Below are 17,390 nucleotides of genomic sequence, written 5' to 3'. Positions count from 1 at the left end.
GTCCCCCTCCCTGATGCGCACGAGATGGTAAGCGTTACGAAGGTCCAACTTAGTGAAAAACCTGGCTCCCTGCAGGATCTCGAAGGCTGAAGACATAAGAGGAAGCGGATAACGATTCTTCACTGTTATGTCATTCAGCCCTCGATAATCTATGCAGGGGCGCAGGGACCCGTCCTTCTTCTTAACAAAAAAAAAACCCCGCTCCGGCGGGAGAGGAGGAGGGGACTATGGTACCGGCGGCAAGAGCTACAGACAAATAATCTTCGAGAGCCTTACGTTCGGGAGCCGACAGAGAGTATAGTCTACCCCGGGGGGGAGTGGTTCCCGGAAGGAGATCAATACTACAATCATACGACCGGTGTGGAGGAAGAGAGGTGGCCCTGGACCGACTGAACACCGTGCGCAGATCGTGATATTCCTCCGGCACCCCTGTCAAATCACCAGGCTCCTCCTGTGAAGAAGAGACAGAGGAAACAGGAGGGATAGCAGACATTAAACATTTCACATGACAAGAGACGTTCCAGGAGAGGATAGAATTACTAGACCAATTAATGGAAGGATTATGACAAACTAGCCAGGGATGGCCCAAAACAACAGGTGTAAAAGGTGAACGAAAAATTAAAAAAGAAATGGTTTCGCTATGATTACCAGAAACAGTGAGGGTTAAAGGTAGCGTCTCACGCTGAATCCTGGGGAGAGGACTACCATCCAGGGCGAACAAGGCCGTGGACTCCCTTAACTGTCTGAGAGGAATGTCATGTTCCCGAGCCCAGGTCTCGTCCATAAAACAGCCCTCCGCCCCAGAGTCTATTAAGGCACTGCAGGAAGCTGACGAACCGGTCCAGCGTAGATGGACCGACAAGGTAGTGCAGGATCTTGAAGGAGAGACAGGAGTAGTAGCGCTCACCAGTAGCCCTCCGCTTACTGATGAGCTCTGGCTTTTACTGGACATGAAGTGACAAAATGACCAGCAGAACCGCAATAGAGACAGAGGCGGTTGGTGATTCTCCGTTCCCTCTCCTTAGTCGAGATGCGGATACCTCCCAGCTGCATAGGCTCAGCACCCGAGCCGGCAGAGGAAGATGGTAGTGATGCGGAGAGGGGGGCAACGGAGAACGCGAGCTCCTTTCCACGAGCTCGGTGACGAAGATCAACCCGTCGCTCAATGCGAATAGCGAGTTCAATCAAGGAATCCACGCTGGAAGGAACCTCCCGGGAGAGAATCTCATCCTTTACCTCTGCGCGGAGACCCTCCAGAAAACGAGCGAGCAAAGCCGGCTCGTTCCAGCCACTGGAGGCAGCAAGAGTGCGAAACTCAATAGAGTAGTCTGTTATGGATCGATTACCCTGACATAGGGAAGACAGGGCCCTGGAAGCCTCCTCCCCAAAAACAGATCGATCAAAAACCCGTATCATCTCCTCCTTAAAGTCCTGATACTGGTTAGTACACTCAGCCCTTGCCTCCCAGATTGCCGTGCCCCACTCACGAGCCCGTCCAGTAAGGAGAGATATGACGTAGGCGACACGAGCAGTGCTCCTGGAGTAAGTGTTGGGCTGGAGAGAAAACACAATATCACACTGGGTGAGGAACGAGCGGCATTCAGTGGGCTCCCCAGAGTAACACGGCGGGTTATTGATTCTGGGCTCCGGAGATTCGAAAGCCCTGGAAGTGGCCGGTGGATCGAGGCGGAGATGGTGAACCTGTTCTGTGAGGTTGGAGACTTGGGTGGCCAGGGTCTCAACGGCATGTCGAGCAGCAGACAATTCCTGCTTGTGTCTGCCTAGCATCGCTCCCTGGATCTCGACGGCTGAGTGGAGCGTGAATGAGGACCCAAACGGTGCGTGAATGAGGACCCAAAAGCGAATTAACGTAAACAGAGCTTCTTTAATAACAAAACAAAACGTAGGCTCAGATGGACCGGCAGGTTCCAGGACCTGGCCCGCAGCCCTGTGCACGATCAAAATTCTTGCGTTGCCATAATGCTTACAAGACAAAGAACACTTTCTAAAACATCATATCTAAGGCTCCGGTCTGTCCAAGAAGTGAGGGTAACGGTAAGGATGTTCTCTGCCCTCCACTTTAAAATATATTTTGCTGAAGAGAGGGCCATTCCATTTTATTTCAGAGGTCCGATTTTCTCCATGTAACCCTTATTATCAATAACGTTCACTTCCTTGTTTTAACCAAAGATTGTGGATATATTGACAAGATACATGTATCTTCGCCAGTGGAGGCTGCTGAGTGGAGAACGGCTCATAATAATGGCTGGAATGGTGGAATGGAAAGGCATCAATCATGTGTTTGATGTTAATGACACCATTCCAATCATTCTGCTCCAGCCATTACCATGAGCCCGTCCTCCCCAATTAAGATGCCACCAACCTCCTGTGCTCTTTGCCCTAACAATGGGAGTCGTTGTCCTCAAAGCTGCACTGCGGGTTGTCGAGCTCCCCTCTACCTTTTTTGAATATTCGATGAGGGTTGTTGACGTCAACCGCCTGTATTCAATGGAGAGAGACGCTATGCTACTAGCTTTAATCAAAAATATTTATAATCATCTCGAGACAACTCCGATATAAAGTACTTTTTTTCAAAGTTGCCGGGATGTCACATGTCCTGCTTTTATCAGGACACTCGTAACAACTTTATAAGCATTACGAAACTTCTAATCGATCAAATAAATATCACGTAGCGAATAATCCATTCATTTTTGTGTTGACCAAATTTGACACTCCCATTGACCTAGATACAAACACTAAAAACTTTATTTTTGGGTGAAACAACGAAAAATATTTAGAAAAAGGAAGATTATCCAATCTATAAACATGTTAGTTTCCACTGGCGGCACCATCCAATCTGCATTACAGACTACTGGTTCACTCTATGAGGAAAAACTTATTTTCGCATAGCTCATAAATTCCTGTGCCTGCCTGAGAAATATGGCATTAGACAGTTTACCTTGTTTTGCAACGTCTGGTAAATAAAAATATAACAGATTGCATGAATGCATTGTGATGTTTATATATCAAACAAAACGTAGTAATACAAAAAAAAAACAGTAGTCAGCATCAAAGCTAATCAGAAATTATATAAGCAAAGCTATTTGCTTTTGTGAATGTTTTCATTCATTCAATTCCCAATACACTATGTAAAAATTACAAATCGCAGTACTGTCAAAACTGAATGTTTTTCTTCTGTACGATATTCTCGCGGACTCTCGCGGTAATGACCGGATTGACCTGCCTTATGTCTCGCGCACTCGCAGCTCCAGCTCAGTATATAAAGGAGGACAACGGCGGGAGAAGAACGGCTGGGAAGGCACAGACCGGATTTGTAAATAAGACCGTTCAAATCTGTGTTTTATTTACAAAAGTTATGCCGGCTAATTTTAAGTATCGTACCCAGTTGTTTTAGATCGTTTTTCCTTTTTTTGCTCTCATTCCTCGCTTCATTTTCGTGTGGTTTTACACTACGCGTAATGGCGAGCTCGGCTAACTCGAATCCAGTGGTAAGGATCATTCTCAGAGGGTAGTTAGTGAGACAGAACTAGTTACGACGGCAAATTAACTGCCCCAAAAAATAATTTGAGTGCAAAAACATTAAAATAAGTAACCTAGGGAATATTGTTGGCAAACAATTTAGATTTTCTCATGAATAAAAATGATAGCCATAAGTACAACAGCCATTTTAACCTCTTCGAAACCATAGCTAAATCATTTTCAGAATGCAGCTGGGGAATGTTTTTAACTTGGGCAAATGTTCTCAGATGCAATTTTTGACCTTTAGTCAAGTCTTCGTTTAAGCTAGATGATTAATTATCAAGTTAGAAATGTGATTTGAGCCTTGTTTATTGGCTTTGTAGGCTAATTTGCAAGCTATTCTGCACCTAACTACAGTAACGTTAGCTAGTCAACATGCATCAACTACATTGGTGCATTTTCAATGTGGACTGGAGAGCTAGCTAAAAAATATTTAACGTAGTTAGTACGATACCTAACGTTATTGCTAGCTAACTAGTAACTATCTACAGTAGCTTCGAGTTTAGGAATTGTTCCTGGAGCCTAATGAAAACTAGCAGTTTGCCTTGATGTACAGTTGGAAGCACCTTCATCCAATGCGTTTGTTTAATTCCTAAATGTCGGAATTAAAACTGATTCAGGTGCTATTTAATGCTTGATCATTTCAAACAAGGTCGTACAGTGCCTCTGTCCACCATTACACGAACAAGGCTTCTCGCTAGCCGCCCCAAAACACGTAGTCCTCTATTCTCCACTATTTATTTGTCCGTCTCTAAAATCACATTTGAACCAGCTCAAGTCACACTATCTTCTAGCAACAATCCCATTTACAGCCAACAATCGAATATTAGTGACTGCGGGCGTGAGGCAATGTGTGCCTGATCCCGGCTCCGTAAAATGGCTTCCACGTCTCCTCTCTCGACGGTTGTGACCCTCCTCCTTTCCGCAGCTCGGTTTTATACAGCCATATTGGCTCTCTAATATAGACTGCCCGGGATGGGAAGGCGCTACTCAACCCTACGTCACCGTCTCTACGTATAAACACCAGACCGAGCTTTAAATAGTGAGCAGACAGGCCAAGAGGCGGGGAGAGCGATGGTGACACCGGGGAAAGTGACCCTTTTTTTTTGTCGTGTTCATGCGACCATTTTCGTTTTTTACGGTGTATGATCGACGATTGAACGTTAAACTATATTGTGCATGGCATATTGAGTTGAGTTCTCGCCAGCTGCTCGATTTATTTAGTTTGTTTACAGTTTGAGAAAATCCTAAAGGCCGATTGATTGAGAAACGATTGCTGCGTTAACTTAGTTACGGTTTGAAAGCTCCCATATGCACTGCACATTTGTGGTCTAGTCCAGGGTTTCCAAACTATGTTCAATCGTGTATTAATGACTTGATGACGAATTGTCCCAACTTGTCCAAGAATTTGTACAATTTTGGGGAATGCAATGAAATGCACACTTTTACTTTACAAATCATAATTTGGAACTTTTTTTTTTTACATCGTTTCGTTGTCAGAATGCAAGAATTGCAATTTTGTGGTTTCTAAATTCTGTTAATTTTAAGATTCTTGTGGTATGCAGTTTATGAATGCCTGGCACTGATGTTCAAAGGCAGTCATGCCCCAAAATGACATTTTTCAAAACATATTTGTTGGCTGACATTCTTTACCAAGCTGCATTTGAGTAAATTTCAGTTATCACTATGTGGAATAACTATACCATATATTAGAGCACTTCTAACAGTGCTCTCTGTATGTTCTGTCAGCCTAAACTGTACAGGTCTGTGATTGAAGATGTTATCAACGAAGTCCGGGAGCTCTTCCTGGATGAGGGGGTGGACGAGCAGGTTCTCATGGAGCTCAAAACGGTACGGAACTCATCACTTCCTTTTTAGACGCATTCCATTCTAGAATATTCTTCCTCTTTTGCAGATCTGTAGTAGATCCTACTATTATGCAATATGAGATCTCTAAGCCTCAATCCCAAATGAATGGACCGTCTAACTCCACCTTCCGTTTGTGGTCAGAGGACGAGCAAGTCTAAAGATCCCTCTGGAAAACATGAAATTATATTAGTCTATAAGCTGATGGTCAACTTCTTACCTACCCCTCCATTTTTTAAAAGTTGTCTTCCTCTCATCTTCCCTAGCTGTGGGAGAACAAGTTGATGCAGAGTAAGGCAGTGGAGGGCTTCCATACCGAGGAGCAGGCGGCCCTCCAGGCAGCAGCCCATCAGCAGGCCCAGCAGGCCACCCAGCAAGCCCAGGCACAGCAGGTCCTCCTGCCCCCGCAGCAGCAAGGTGAGTCCTCGGCCATGACATATCACCTCTGCTGTCCTTGGTACGTTATGGGCTGGTTTCCCAGATACAGAATAAGCCTCGTCCTATAGTTAAAAAGCATGTTCAATGGAGATTCTCAATTGATTAGGCTTTTTAGTCCAGGATTAGGTTGAATCTGTGTTCAGGAAATTAACCTGGCCTATAAACCATTGCCCCATTTTACAGCCATATGCTCAGCCTCTAACACATGGGTGTCAAACTCTGGCCCGTGGGCCAAATTTGGCCCGCGGGGTAATTATATTTGGCCCGCGAGACAATACCAAATTACTACTAGAGCTGGCCCGCCGGTATTATACAGCGCATTCACCACTAATACTACGAATCCCATAATGCTCTGCTGTTTTCGCGCGCCAATCAGGACAGGAACCAGAAACGCTCTCTCCTCTGTGACAGTAGTCATAGCAACATAGACGCTACAACTGTCAGCGAGCTAACCCTTCCCAAAAATGGCGACAAGAAAGGCAGAAAACAGGAGCTTTCTGGACAAGTGGGAGGCAGAATATCTGTTTACATATGTAAAAGACAAACCTGTTTGTCTTGTTTGTGGAGTCAACGTGGCTGTAAGTAAGGAGTACAACATTAGACGACACTATGAAACGAAACACCATGACAAATACAAGGACCTGGACATGACTCAAAGGAGCCAGAAAGTAGAGGAGATGAAAAGAAGTTTGGTTTCACAACAGAATATGTTTAAAAAAGCCACATCACAAAGCGAGGCTGCTGTAAAGGCTAGTTATATAGTGGCAGCAGAGATCGCAAAATCAGCCCGGCCCTTTAATGAGGGAGAGTTCATGAAAAAGTGCATGATGAAGGTTTGTGACCTCGTATGCCCAGAGAAAAAACAAGCATTTTCAAACGTGAGCCTGAGCAGGAACACAGTAGCTGATCGCACATGTGATCTTGCCACCAATCTGTATGACCAGCTGATGGAAAAGGGAAAAGATTTTGTTGCGTTCTCCCTCGCTGTGGATGAGAGCTGCAACGCATCTGATACTGCTCAGCTGTCAGTCTTCATCCGTGGAGTGGACTCAAATCTGTGTGTTACGGAGGAGCTATTAGGATTCAAATCAATGCATGGCACAATCACAGGAAAGGAAATCTTTGAGGAGGTTTCCAAATGTGTAACTGAAATAAAGCTGCCGTGGGATAAACTCGTTGGATTAACGACAGATGGTGCGCCAGCGATGTGCGGTAAAAAGAGTGGACTGGTGGGCATGGTTCGGGAGAAGATGCGGGAAGAGAACTGTGCAGGTGAGCTAACTGTTTACCACTGCATCATACATCAGGAAGCACTGTGTGCCAAAGCCCTAAAGATGGAACATGTTATGACCACAGTAACACAGGTAGTTAACTTTATAAGAGCCAAAAGTCTAAATCACCGCCAGTTTAAATCTTTTCTGGAGGAGTGTGGTTCGGAATACGCAGACGTGCCGTATCACACAGAGGTGAGATGGCTAAGCAGAGGAAAAGTACTGAACAGATGTTTCGAGCTGCGTGAGGAAATATGTAAATTCCTGGAAACCAAAGGGAAGGATACAGCAGAGCTCCGGGAGCAAAAGTTCCTGTGTGAGCTGGCCTTTCTCTGTGACATCTCGAGCCATCTCGATGCGCTGAACCTGCAGCTTCAGGGGCGGGGGCGCATCATCACAGACATGTACACTGCAGCGAGGGCCTTCGAAACTAAACTGTGCCTGTGGGAGAATCAGATGCTGCAAGGAAACCCTTGCCATTTTCCCTGCTGCCAATCCATAAAAGCGCAGATCTCTACCGCCGTGTTCCCATGCGCACAGTTTGCTGAAAAACTCAGTGTTCTCGCCGCTGAGTTTAGCCGGCGATTTGCCGACTTCGATGCCCAGAAATGCAAGTTTGAACTGCTTAGTAATCCCTTCGCAGTTGATGTGGAAAATGCACCAACCAACATCCAAATGGAGCTGATTGAACTCCAGTGCAACGACACGCTGAAGTCAAAGTATGATGCTGTGGGCGCCGCACAGTTTCCACGGTTCATCCCTGACACAATGCCTCAGCTCCGCACCCAAGCTGCTCAGATGCTCTCCATGTTCGGCAGCACTTATCTATGCGAGCAACTTTTCTCCCCGATGAAGATGACCAAAACAACTCACAGGAGACGTCTGACTGATGAACATCTTCGCTCGATACTGAGGATTTCTTCAGCTCAGAGCTTGAGCCCAGACATTGATGAACTAGCATCCAATAAGAGATGCCAGGTATCTGGCTTGGGCACATCAGATTAGACCAGTGTGCAATAATTAATGTTTTCTTTATGCACTTTTTCTTGCTACAAGGCATGGGCTTGAATGGTTGATTGATTTATTATCATTTTATTTGTAAAATTATTAGCCAGTGGAAAAAGTTTATTTTGGTATTTAAATCAGAAGGCTGCAAATAGAAAAGAGGCATACAATTTTTATTTAAATTTTATTTATTTAATAAATGAATGCCATTGATGTGTTTTTTCATTTGAAATTCGATTTTGCATGTCTCCACTATTAAATTATATATTGTATGGTAATAAGCGATGCTTGTTCCATATTCAATGTTAAAGCAAAACTTGTTTTGGTCCATATTAAATGGTTAATTTGTTCAATGTTGGCCCGTGACTTTGTTCAGGTTTTACATTTTGGCCCACTGGGTATTTGAGTTTGACACCCCTGCTCTAACACCTCTAATCACCGTCTTTCTCACTTCCTGGTCCACCTCCAGTGTATGAACATATTTGGGGCATTGAAAAGCGCTATGTAAAACCCATGTCGACTGTTCCCTGACACACCCCTTTAAAGCCAACCACCCACCTCAGACCAGTCCTGCCTGCCACCCCTAACCACCATGTCTGGTCTTTTCACACTCAGTGTATGATATAATTTGCTGTGAGTCCAGACACAACAGGTCCTCGTTCAAGTTGCCGAATTCAAAGTCAATTTCAAAGAACTACTTGAAACGACTACCTGCAAAGTATATGAAAACCACAAATGCATTGAAAAGATAATCCTTTCTCATTCACAGTGACAAGCTGGCAATCCACCCGGCCTACTGTCACAAGCGGTAATATAATCCCTTGATGATGATTATAATGCAGTATTTATTGTTTACATGCACACACACACACACACACTGTTTGTTCCAAAGCGGCATTGGCAAGATGTTGTTTCACATTTATTAGAAGTGTAATTACTGAGTGTGTAATCGATACTTTAATGAACACATGCATCTCCCCTGTCTCTCCACAGCACCCCAGCAGCAAGTCATTGTGCAGGATCCTAAGATTCTGCAGCACATGAGTGCAACAGGGATGGTGAGTGGAGTAGGGTGGTTGTCTGTAGATGGACTACACGTTTAGGACCGGTGACATAAGAGCTGGCTCTGAGCATGACACTGACCAGGCCAGCTGGAGGACAGATGGAACAGAGGGATGAGGGGAGGAGGGGAGGAGAAGCGAGGCCACTCAGGAAATCGTTTAGTGAGAGCTATGGATTTCAGACTGGATTACTGAGCAGATAAACCGAGAAGAGCCTCACACTCGTCTGTTCTCCTCCCCCCCCCCGGGTATTTTCTGAGCTGAAGTTAGATCAGTTGTAGACTCTGGGATATTCTAGCTCTGTTTTTCAAAGACTGGATAGAAAAGTGTCTCCCTAGTTTTCTGGCCTGTTTTTCCCTCTCTAACCTTCCCCCATCAACTGGTTTTGTCTTCTGAACTCACTTGTCATAGATTTAGACGTTGTAGTCTTTGTGTGATGCACAGATTTCACCGGTCTGCACAGAATATGGGATTATAGCAAATTGATAGGTTACATTTGAAATGCTTCTCCAGGCGTTTTGAAGATCTGTTAATCTGTGCAGAGTCTTATCTTGAACAAGCACATATTCTAGCGCACCCTCTTATTTATATATTTTCCCCGTGAATGAGTAGGAGTAGCTCTTTGTCCTTGCCTGGTTAGTAATGTGTGTGTTCTCTGTTTGTCCTGTAGAGTGCAGCAGCCACCGCAGCAACCCTGGCCTTACCCACAGGTGTCAGTCCCTACCATCAGCTTATCACCAGCCAAGGTAGGACATTTTAACATCACACTAGCTCTAGTATTAATCATGTATTATAACAGTGCATAGTGATTCATTGATTATTTGACAACTAAAAGTATATACACAGCCGTATTGTTGCAGAAAGATTACCTCACCAAATACCAATCTGTTTTTTTTTTTTGTTCTGCCCTGGATTTCTTATGTCCTTCCCGGGTGACGCACATCAGGCAATTTGTCCCAGAATTGTTATATTAAGACAGCGGACGGTATGTACAACCTAGGAATAAGAAGCATTTCTTTCTGACTTGTTAATATACTTGTTTCTCAACATTCAAACTGTTCTTGGTCTGGTCATGGTTTCGATAATATGGATCTTTGAGTCTCACGAGGTTGGGTCTGGGTCTCGAGGGCTTCGGTCTTCATCGCTCGTTCCTCTCCTCTGTTCTCCAGTCAGATCCTGAACATACTCCTCATAGGTCTAATATCCTCCTCTCTGACCCCAGGTCAGATCCTACAGTTTGTGCGTGCAGCCAACGGTGCTCAGTACATCATCCAGCCTCAGCAGCAGATGGTGCTACAACAGCAGGTCCTTCCTCAGATGCAGCCGGGTGGCGTGCAGGCTCCCGTAATACAGCAGGTACGCCCCATTACACAGGTAGGTCTGCTCGCCGCCCTCCAACATATACACTACATGGCTTGTTGAACATCTCATTCCAAAATCATGGGCATTAATATGGAGTTGGTCCTCACTTCGCTACTATAACAGCCTCCACTCTTCTGGGAAGGCTTTCCACTAGATGTTGGAACATTGCTGCGGGGACTTGTTTCTATTCAGCCACAAGCATTAGTGAGGTCGGGCACTGATGTTGGGCAATTAGGCCTGGCTCACAGTCGGTGTTACAATTCATCCCAAAGGTGTTCGATGGGTTTGAGGTCAGGGCTCTGTGCAGGCCAGTCAAGTTCTTCTGCATCGATCACAAACCATTTCTGTATGGACCTCACTTTGTGCACGGGGGCATTTTCATGCTGAAACAGGAAAGGGCCTTCCCCAAACTGTTGCCACAAAGTTGGAAGCACAGAATTGTCTAAAATGTCATAGTATGCTGTAGCTTTAAGATTTCCTTTCACTGGAACTTAGGGGCCTGAACAATGGAAAAACAGCCCCAGTCCATTATTGCTCCACCACCAAACTTTACAGTTGGCACTATGGTAGCATTCGGACAGGTAGTGTTCTCCTGGCATCCGCCAAACCCAGATTTTTCCGTCAGACTGCTAGATGGTAAAGTGTGGTTTATCACGCCAGAGAACATGTTTCCACTGCTCCAGAGTCCAATGCCGGTGAGCTTTGCACCACTTCAGCCGACACTTGGCATTGCGCATGGTGATCTTAAGCTTGTGCGGCTACTCGGCCATGGAAACCCATTTCGTGAAGCTCCCGACGAACAGTTTTTGTGCTGACGTTGCTTCCAGAGGTCGCTTGGAACACTGTAGTGAGTGTTGCAACGGAGGACAGACGATTTGTATGTGCTTCAGCACTCGGCGGTCCTGCTCTATAAGCTTGCGTGGCCTCCTACTTCGCGGCTGAGCCGTTGTTGCTCCTAGACGGTTCCACTTCACAATAACAGCACTTCCAGTTGGCCAGGGCAGCTCTAGCAGGGCGGACATTTGACGAACTGACATGTTGGAAAGGTGGCATCCTATGACTGTTTCACATTGAAAGTCCGAGCTCTTCAGTATGGCCATTCTACTGCCAATGCCTGTCTATGGAGATTGCATGGCTGTGTGCTCGGTTTTATACGCCTGTCAGCAACAGGTGTGGCAGAAATAGACAAATGGAGGTGGTACCTCTGGTGGAGGTGGTCCTCCTCGTACAGATTGTCCACAGTTCAATCACAAATATTTTGTTGCCACTTGCTCACTAACCAGTGCCAGAATACCTGGTCCTGTGTCAAAGTTATGATCGATGACATGAGTAGTGGAGGATAAAATGGCCGTTACCCTATGGGCCTTCTGTGAGGTCCTCAGATTTACAGAATTGGCTTAAGGTGGCTATGTTGTGCAAGATGAGTGGTTTTGGAAGGTGAAGTGTCCGTTACTAGTTCCTGGTGGTTCAGTGGGGTGTAATGTCATGTTGCTGCCCCTCAGGTTCTGGCTCCTCTCCAGGGAGGCCACCCGCAGCAGACTGGAGTCATCATCCAGCCTCAACAGATCGTCCTCACTGGGAACAAGGTCCAGCAGAACGCACAGGTCAGATATCAAACACTCACTAGTTATTACTGGCGCTCTATGGAATTAAAAAAGGATGGTTCATGTATTCCCCTGAAATGTTTTGATAAAATATGCATTGGTATACCTACATTCAATGTATTTTTACACTCTACTTTTGAGAATCTATAGATATGCAAGAGGGAATTATTTACCGTATTGTACAAATGATGATTCCTCTGCTGAACACCCCATCCCACATTCAACCAGCTCTCACCACCCAATCCTTCTTAACCCATTTCTCTCTTCAGGTAATGCAGATGCCAGGCCAGCCCGGCCAGGTGCAGCAGATCCAGCAGCAGGTCCAACAAGTCCAACAGGCCCAGGGTGGCGCTGCGCCAGGGCCACCACAGCAGCAAGCCAAGCAGCAGCCTCCTATGATGCTGCAGGTTGACGGAGCGGGGGACACGTCCTCAGAGGATGAGGACGAGGAGGAGGAGGAGTATGATGAGGATGAGGATGAAGACAAGGATAAAGATGGAGGGGAGGACGGCCAGGTGGAGGAGGTGGGTAGTACTCTCAATGAGACTGAGAGAGAGACACAATGGTTCTAAACTTTTACCCTTAGAATGTTTGTATGACCCACTGACTAGGTGAGCAAAACTATCTCCAACCAGTTCCAAAGCACTTTACTAGCACACTGTTGTACTCTCTAGATTTGACTGTAGAGATTGAATGATAGGATGGATATACAGTGCCTTTCGAAAGTTACATTTTTTGTTACAGCTTTATTTTAAAATTGGAGAGAAACAAAATTCCTTCTTCTGCACACAATATCGCATAATGACAAAGCAAAAACAGGTTTTTAGAAATGTTTGCGACTAAAAAATAAATAATATAACTAATAAAAAATATATAAACACATTTACACATTGTCCCGAAGCCACTCCTACATTATATTGGCTGTGTGCTTAGGGTCATTGTACTGTTGGAAGGTGAACCTTCACCCCAGACTGAGGTCCTGAGCTCTCTGGGGCAGGTTTTCATCAAAAATCTCTCTGTACTTTGCACCATTCATCTTTTCCTCGATCCTGACTAGTCTCCCAGTCCCTGCCGCTGAAAATATCCCCACAGCATGATGCTGTGACATGATTCGCCATAGGATGGTGCCAGGTTTCCTCCAGATGTGATGCTTGGCATTCAGGCCAAAGTGTTAAATCTTGGTTTCATCAGACCAGAATCTTGATCTCATGGTCTGAGAGGCCTTTAGGTGCCTTTTGGCAAACTCAAAGTGGGCCGTCATGTGCCTTTTTACTGAGGAGTGGCTTCTGTCTGTCCACTTCCATAAAGTCCTGATTTGGTAGAGTGCTGCAGAGATGGTTGTCCTTCTGGAAGGTTCTCCCATTGCCTCTGGAGCGCTGTCAGAGTGACCATCAGGTTCTTGGTCACCTCCCTGACCAAAGCCCTTCTCCCCTGATTGCTCAGTTTGGCTGAGCGGCCAGCTCTAGGAAGAGTCTTTGTGGTTCCAATCTTCCTTTTTTAAGAATGATTGAGGCCACTGTGTTCTTGGGGACCTTCAATGCTGAAGAAATAGTTTGGTATCCTTCCCCATGTCTGTGCCTCGACACAAACCTGTCTTGGAGCTCTACAGACAATCCCTTCGACCTCATGACTTGGTTTTTGGTCTGTAATGCACTGTCAACTGTTGGGACCTTACATAGACGTGTGAGTGCCTTTCCAAATCATGTCCAATCAATTGAATTTACCACAGATGGACTTCAATCAAATTGCAGAAACATCTGAAGGATGACCAATGAAATCAGAATGCACCTGAGCTGAATTTAGAGTCTCATAGCAAACTGTCTGAATACTTATTTAAATAAGGTCTGTTTTTTTTCGTTTATCAATTGGCAAACATTTTCTAAACCTGGTTTCACTTTCTCATTATGGGGTATTGTGTGTAGAAAAATCAATTTTATAATAAGGCTGTAACGTAACAAAATGTGGAAAAAGTCAAGGGGTCTGAATACTTTCTGAATGCACTGTATGTAGGTTATTAACCCCCCCCCCCCCACCCCCCCCTTTCAGGAGCCTCTGAACAGTGAAGATGACGTAAGTGATGAGGAGGACCAAGAACTGTTTGACACAGAGAACGTGGTGGTGTGCCAGTACGACAAGGTAAGTCATCCCCAGATGACTACAATACGATGTATGTATCCTGTATATGAGAATCCACAGGGAGGAAACCCCAGACTTCCTGTATGTGTCTGGTATCCCCCTCTGCTCCTCTCCTAACGCCATCACTGACACTGTCCATTTGGTTTCCCTGTTCTCCTCCGATACACACACACACGCATGGCATTGTGCGAAAGAGCGAGGCATCCGTCTGTTCCTACTGAACTCTCACGCTTTTCTCTCCTCAGATCCACAGAAGTAAGAACAAATGGAAGTTCCACCTGAAGGATGGGATCATGAACCTGAATGGCCGAGACTACGTCTTCTCCAAAGCCATCGGGGACGCTGAGTGGTAAAACGCACCACAAAAAAGGGTACATCCAAAATGGCACCCTATTGCCGATTTTTATAGTGCACTACTTTTGACCAGGGCCCATAATCCTCTGGTCAAAATAAGTGCACTACATAGGGGAATAGGCGGCTGTTTGGAATGTAGGCAAAGCAACAAAACACCACAAAAGAACTCTGGAACTTTCTGTTCGAGAAAGAGGGAGACCTCAATAACTGAAGACCCAGGGAATCACTGGAGACATTTCAGCCCAAAGACCTGTGGTGGGTTGGTGGGCGAAGGAAAATATATGACACCACCCAAAACTGTGAGATGCACATCTGAATGAATGGTATTTCAGTATCAATACCCAACAAGCCTGAGAAGACTGTCCCTGCATCGTAGAACCCTCAGAGGAGGAGGGATCCTTTGCGCTTCTTTGTTTGAATGAATTCAACTTCAGTTTGAACTGACGGTCTTACACACTTGTAGTTGTAGTGGACCAGATATAACCACTGACTTGACCCACCCTAAACACTTTATATCTATAGGTTTGAATCGAGGTCAAAGTTCAGTGAAAATGCCCAGCGATTGGACAGGGAAATCTGTCAATTCCAGTTGTGCCCAGTGATTGGCTAGGGAACTTGTCAGTCAATCCTAGTAGGGTTTTTTTTCTCTCAGTGACCCTGCACTACACAGTAAAGTTGACACCAGTGTATTGAGTTAAATTGGCTGTTTGCAAAGGCCGTCATTATTAGCTTGTTGTTGTAAATCTCCATTCCATGTCACTGATATGATATTCCTGCCACGTGTTCTCATGGTCCACACTAGAAGTTTTCTTCCGGGTATACAGTTGATACTAGTACTCACTGTGTGTTCGGCAGTGTAGCGCTCCCCTCCTGTGATCCTTGTAACTTTTTCTATTTTTATTGTTATGATGATGACCAACCCCACTAAAGGCAAAAGGTTGGTAATGACCTAGTGATGTAAATTGAGTGAAGGGAACCCAGGGCACCTCCTATTCCCTATAGAATTCACTTTTGTGAGCCCTGGTCAAAAGTAGTGCTCTACAAAGGGAATAGGATGCCATTGGGGATAAAAACAAATAAAAATAATTCCCCTTCTGCTTCTTTTTCAAGCCCTCCTAAATCATTCTATCGTTGACTGACCCCGTGCAAAGACGGTTAATGAATCAACCAATGAATGGATAGATACAATTATTGTACAAATGTCTACAAACACTTACAGTTTTCCTGTTTTGTGTATCTGGTCTTCTAATTCAGTGGTTAATCAGTGCAGCCAGCTGGGGATTTGCATTGTCAGTGTCGATGTATCGTGAAGTCAGTCAAGTTTGGCCACAGCATGCCCAATATTGTGTGTTTGTGAGGTCTGTCCGAGTTCACTGCTTGTTGAAGATGGATTCATCAGTTAATGTTGTTGGAAGAATGGACACCCCACATCCCCTTTCCGATTTTACAGTACAAATAGATAACATTTTTTGTGATTCATTTGTTTTGTGTCGATTTTTGTATTTATTCCTGGAAGCTCAGGCAGTGTTATATTTTTTGGCGGGGGGGGTAAAAGTAATCAAGAAGCCGCACCAATCTGTGCTCTTATGATGATAACGAAGTGTTCCTTTTTTCTTTTACTTGGTTGGACTAGGCTCCATGTGCTGTGGGCCATGTCTTGGCTGCTGTGTACAGCACTGTCTGTCTTGTGCTTTCATTTTAATCATGATGATTTTAGAAAAGTCCTGTTCAAGCAGGTTTCAACTTCTGGGTGGCAAGGTGTGTGTTCTCTGCAGTTTATTTTAACAGTGCCCCATTGCAACAAAAAAATGTCTCTGAAATAAATAAAGTGTTTTCAGCTTTTTCATAGTAGCTTTGATTCTGTTTGGGTTTTGTGTGTGTGTGTGTATATACGTATGTCTGTGCAGTCATTCTCAGACACAATGGCCCAACTCATGACTAAAGTAGTCATTCTGTTGAGGAATGTATGCTGGAACATTTCAGAGTAGCTTCTAGTTCTGGAACTCTGCGCTTGGACAAGCAGTAGCATATGATATGAGCCACTCTTCTGCTCAAGTGGTTTTGACCATTTTAATCAAATAATTTTAGCATTGTTCCTAATTCCACATGTTCTAATTCCCTGATGTAATTTCGTTTGTGCCTTTTTGGATTTTAGTTTGGCATTTAGGTATTCACATATAATGATCATTTGGAGAGGGTTTCTCTAGATAATGTACTTTGACTTATTTTATTCTTCATGTACCATGCTTTTCAACTGCTGTTCAAAAAAAAAAACCGGTTTGTTTGAGATGTATTGTTTGTATCATTCATATAACCATTTTTATTTTATTTAAAATCAGATCTTTGTGAATGACCGTAACTTGGAGGATGTGCTTTGAATACAAGTAATTAGAGAAGGTAGTATTTTATTGAGCAGACATGTTGTTTTTGCCTTTTCTAAACATTTTATTAAAGTAATATCAAAGCTGGTTTGTGTATGGCTTAATGTTTTTAATGAAATAGTATAATCGTTCATTGACAGATGAGCGGCAGAATTTAAGAATTTCTTACCGCGGAAAATAAAGAATTCGGGTGATTTTTAGCTTTGACACAAACTTAAAAAAAAAAAACTGAGCATTCGATCAGCTATAAACCTACAGTCCTTTTCCACGGAGATGACAATCTAGTTTAATCCCCACTTCCCACATTTGTGCGGGATAATCCAAATACTGTATGGCAGTGGGCCATGTTGTGTGGGTGTTTCTCGTGCCCTA

General features: G+C 44.5%; 1 protein-coding gene across 5 annotated transcripts; it reads left to right on the top strand.

Annotated features, from left to right (window-relative positions):
* Nucleotides 1–3,256: 3,256 nt before the first annotated feature.
* On the top strand, nt 3,257–17,105 carry gtf2a1 (general transcription factor IIA, 1). Of its 5 annotated transcripts, none has more exons than XM_036985247.1 (12): nt 3,257–3,509; nt 5,290–5,391; nt 5,673–5,823; nt 8,890–8,928; nt 9,114–9,178; nt 9,852–9,927; nt 10,128–10,166; nt 10,404–10,537; nt 12,046–12,147; nt 12,417–12,671; nt 14,194–14,283; nt 14,529–17,105. In XM_036985247.1, the coding sequence occupies exons 1-12, from the start codon at nt 3,480–3,482 to the stop codon at nt 14,634–14,636; spliced, it is 1,191 nt and encodes a 396-aa protein (XP_036841142.1). In that variant the 5' UTR covers nt 3,257–3,479; the 3' UTR covers nt 14,637–17,105. The 5 variants fall into 5 exon arrangements, with proteins under 5 accessions (XP_036841142.1, XP_036841141.1, XP_036841145.1 ...); XM_036985246.1 differs by having other exon boundaries at nt 10,404–10,555; XM_036985249.1 differs by lacking the exon at nt 3,257–3,509 and adding an exon at nt 4,594–4,731 and having other exon boundaries at nt 10,404–10,555.
* Nucleotides 17,106–17,390: the final 285 nt, after the last annotated feature.

This window comes from Oncorhynchus mykiss, chromosome 8 (genome assembly GCF_013265735.2).
Source record: "Oncorhynchus mykiss isolate Arlee chromosome 8, USDA_OmykA_1.1, whole genome shotgun sequence".
Taxonomy (NCBI): Eukaryota; Metazoa; Chordata; class Actinopteri; order Salmoniformes; family Salmonidae; genus Oncorhynchus; species Oncorhynchus mykiss.
The sequence above is the reverse complement of the archived record's forward strand: the minus strand, read 5'-3'. Positions and strand labels throughout refer to the sequence as shown.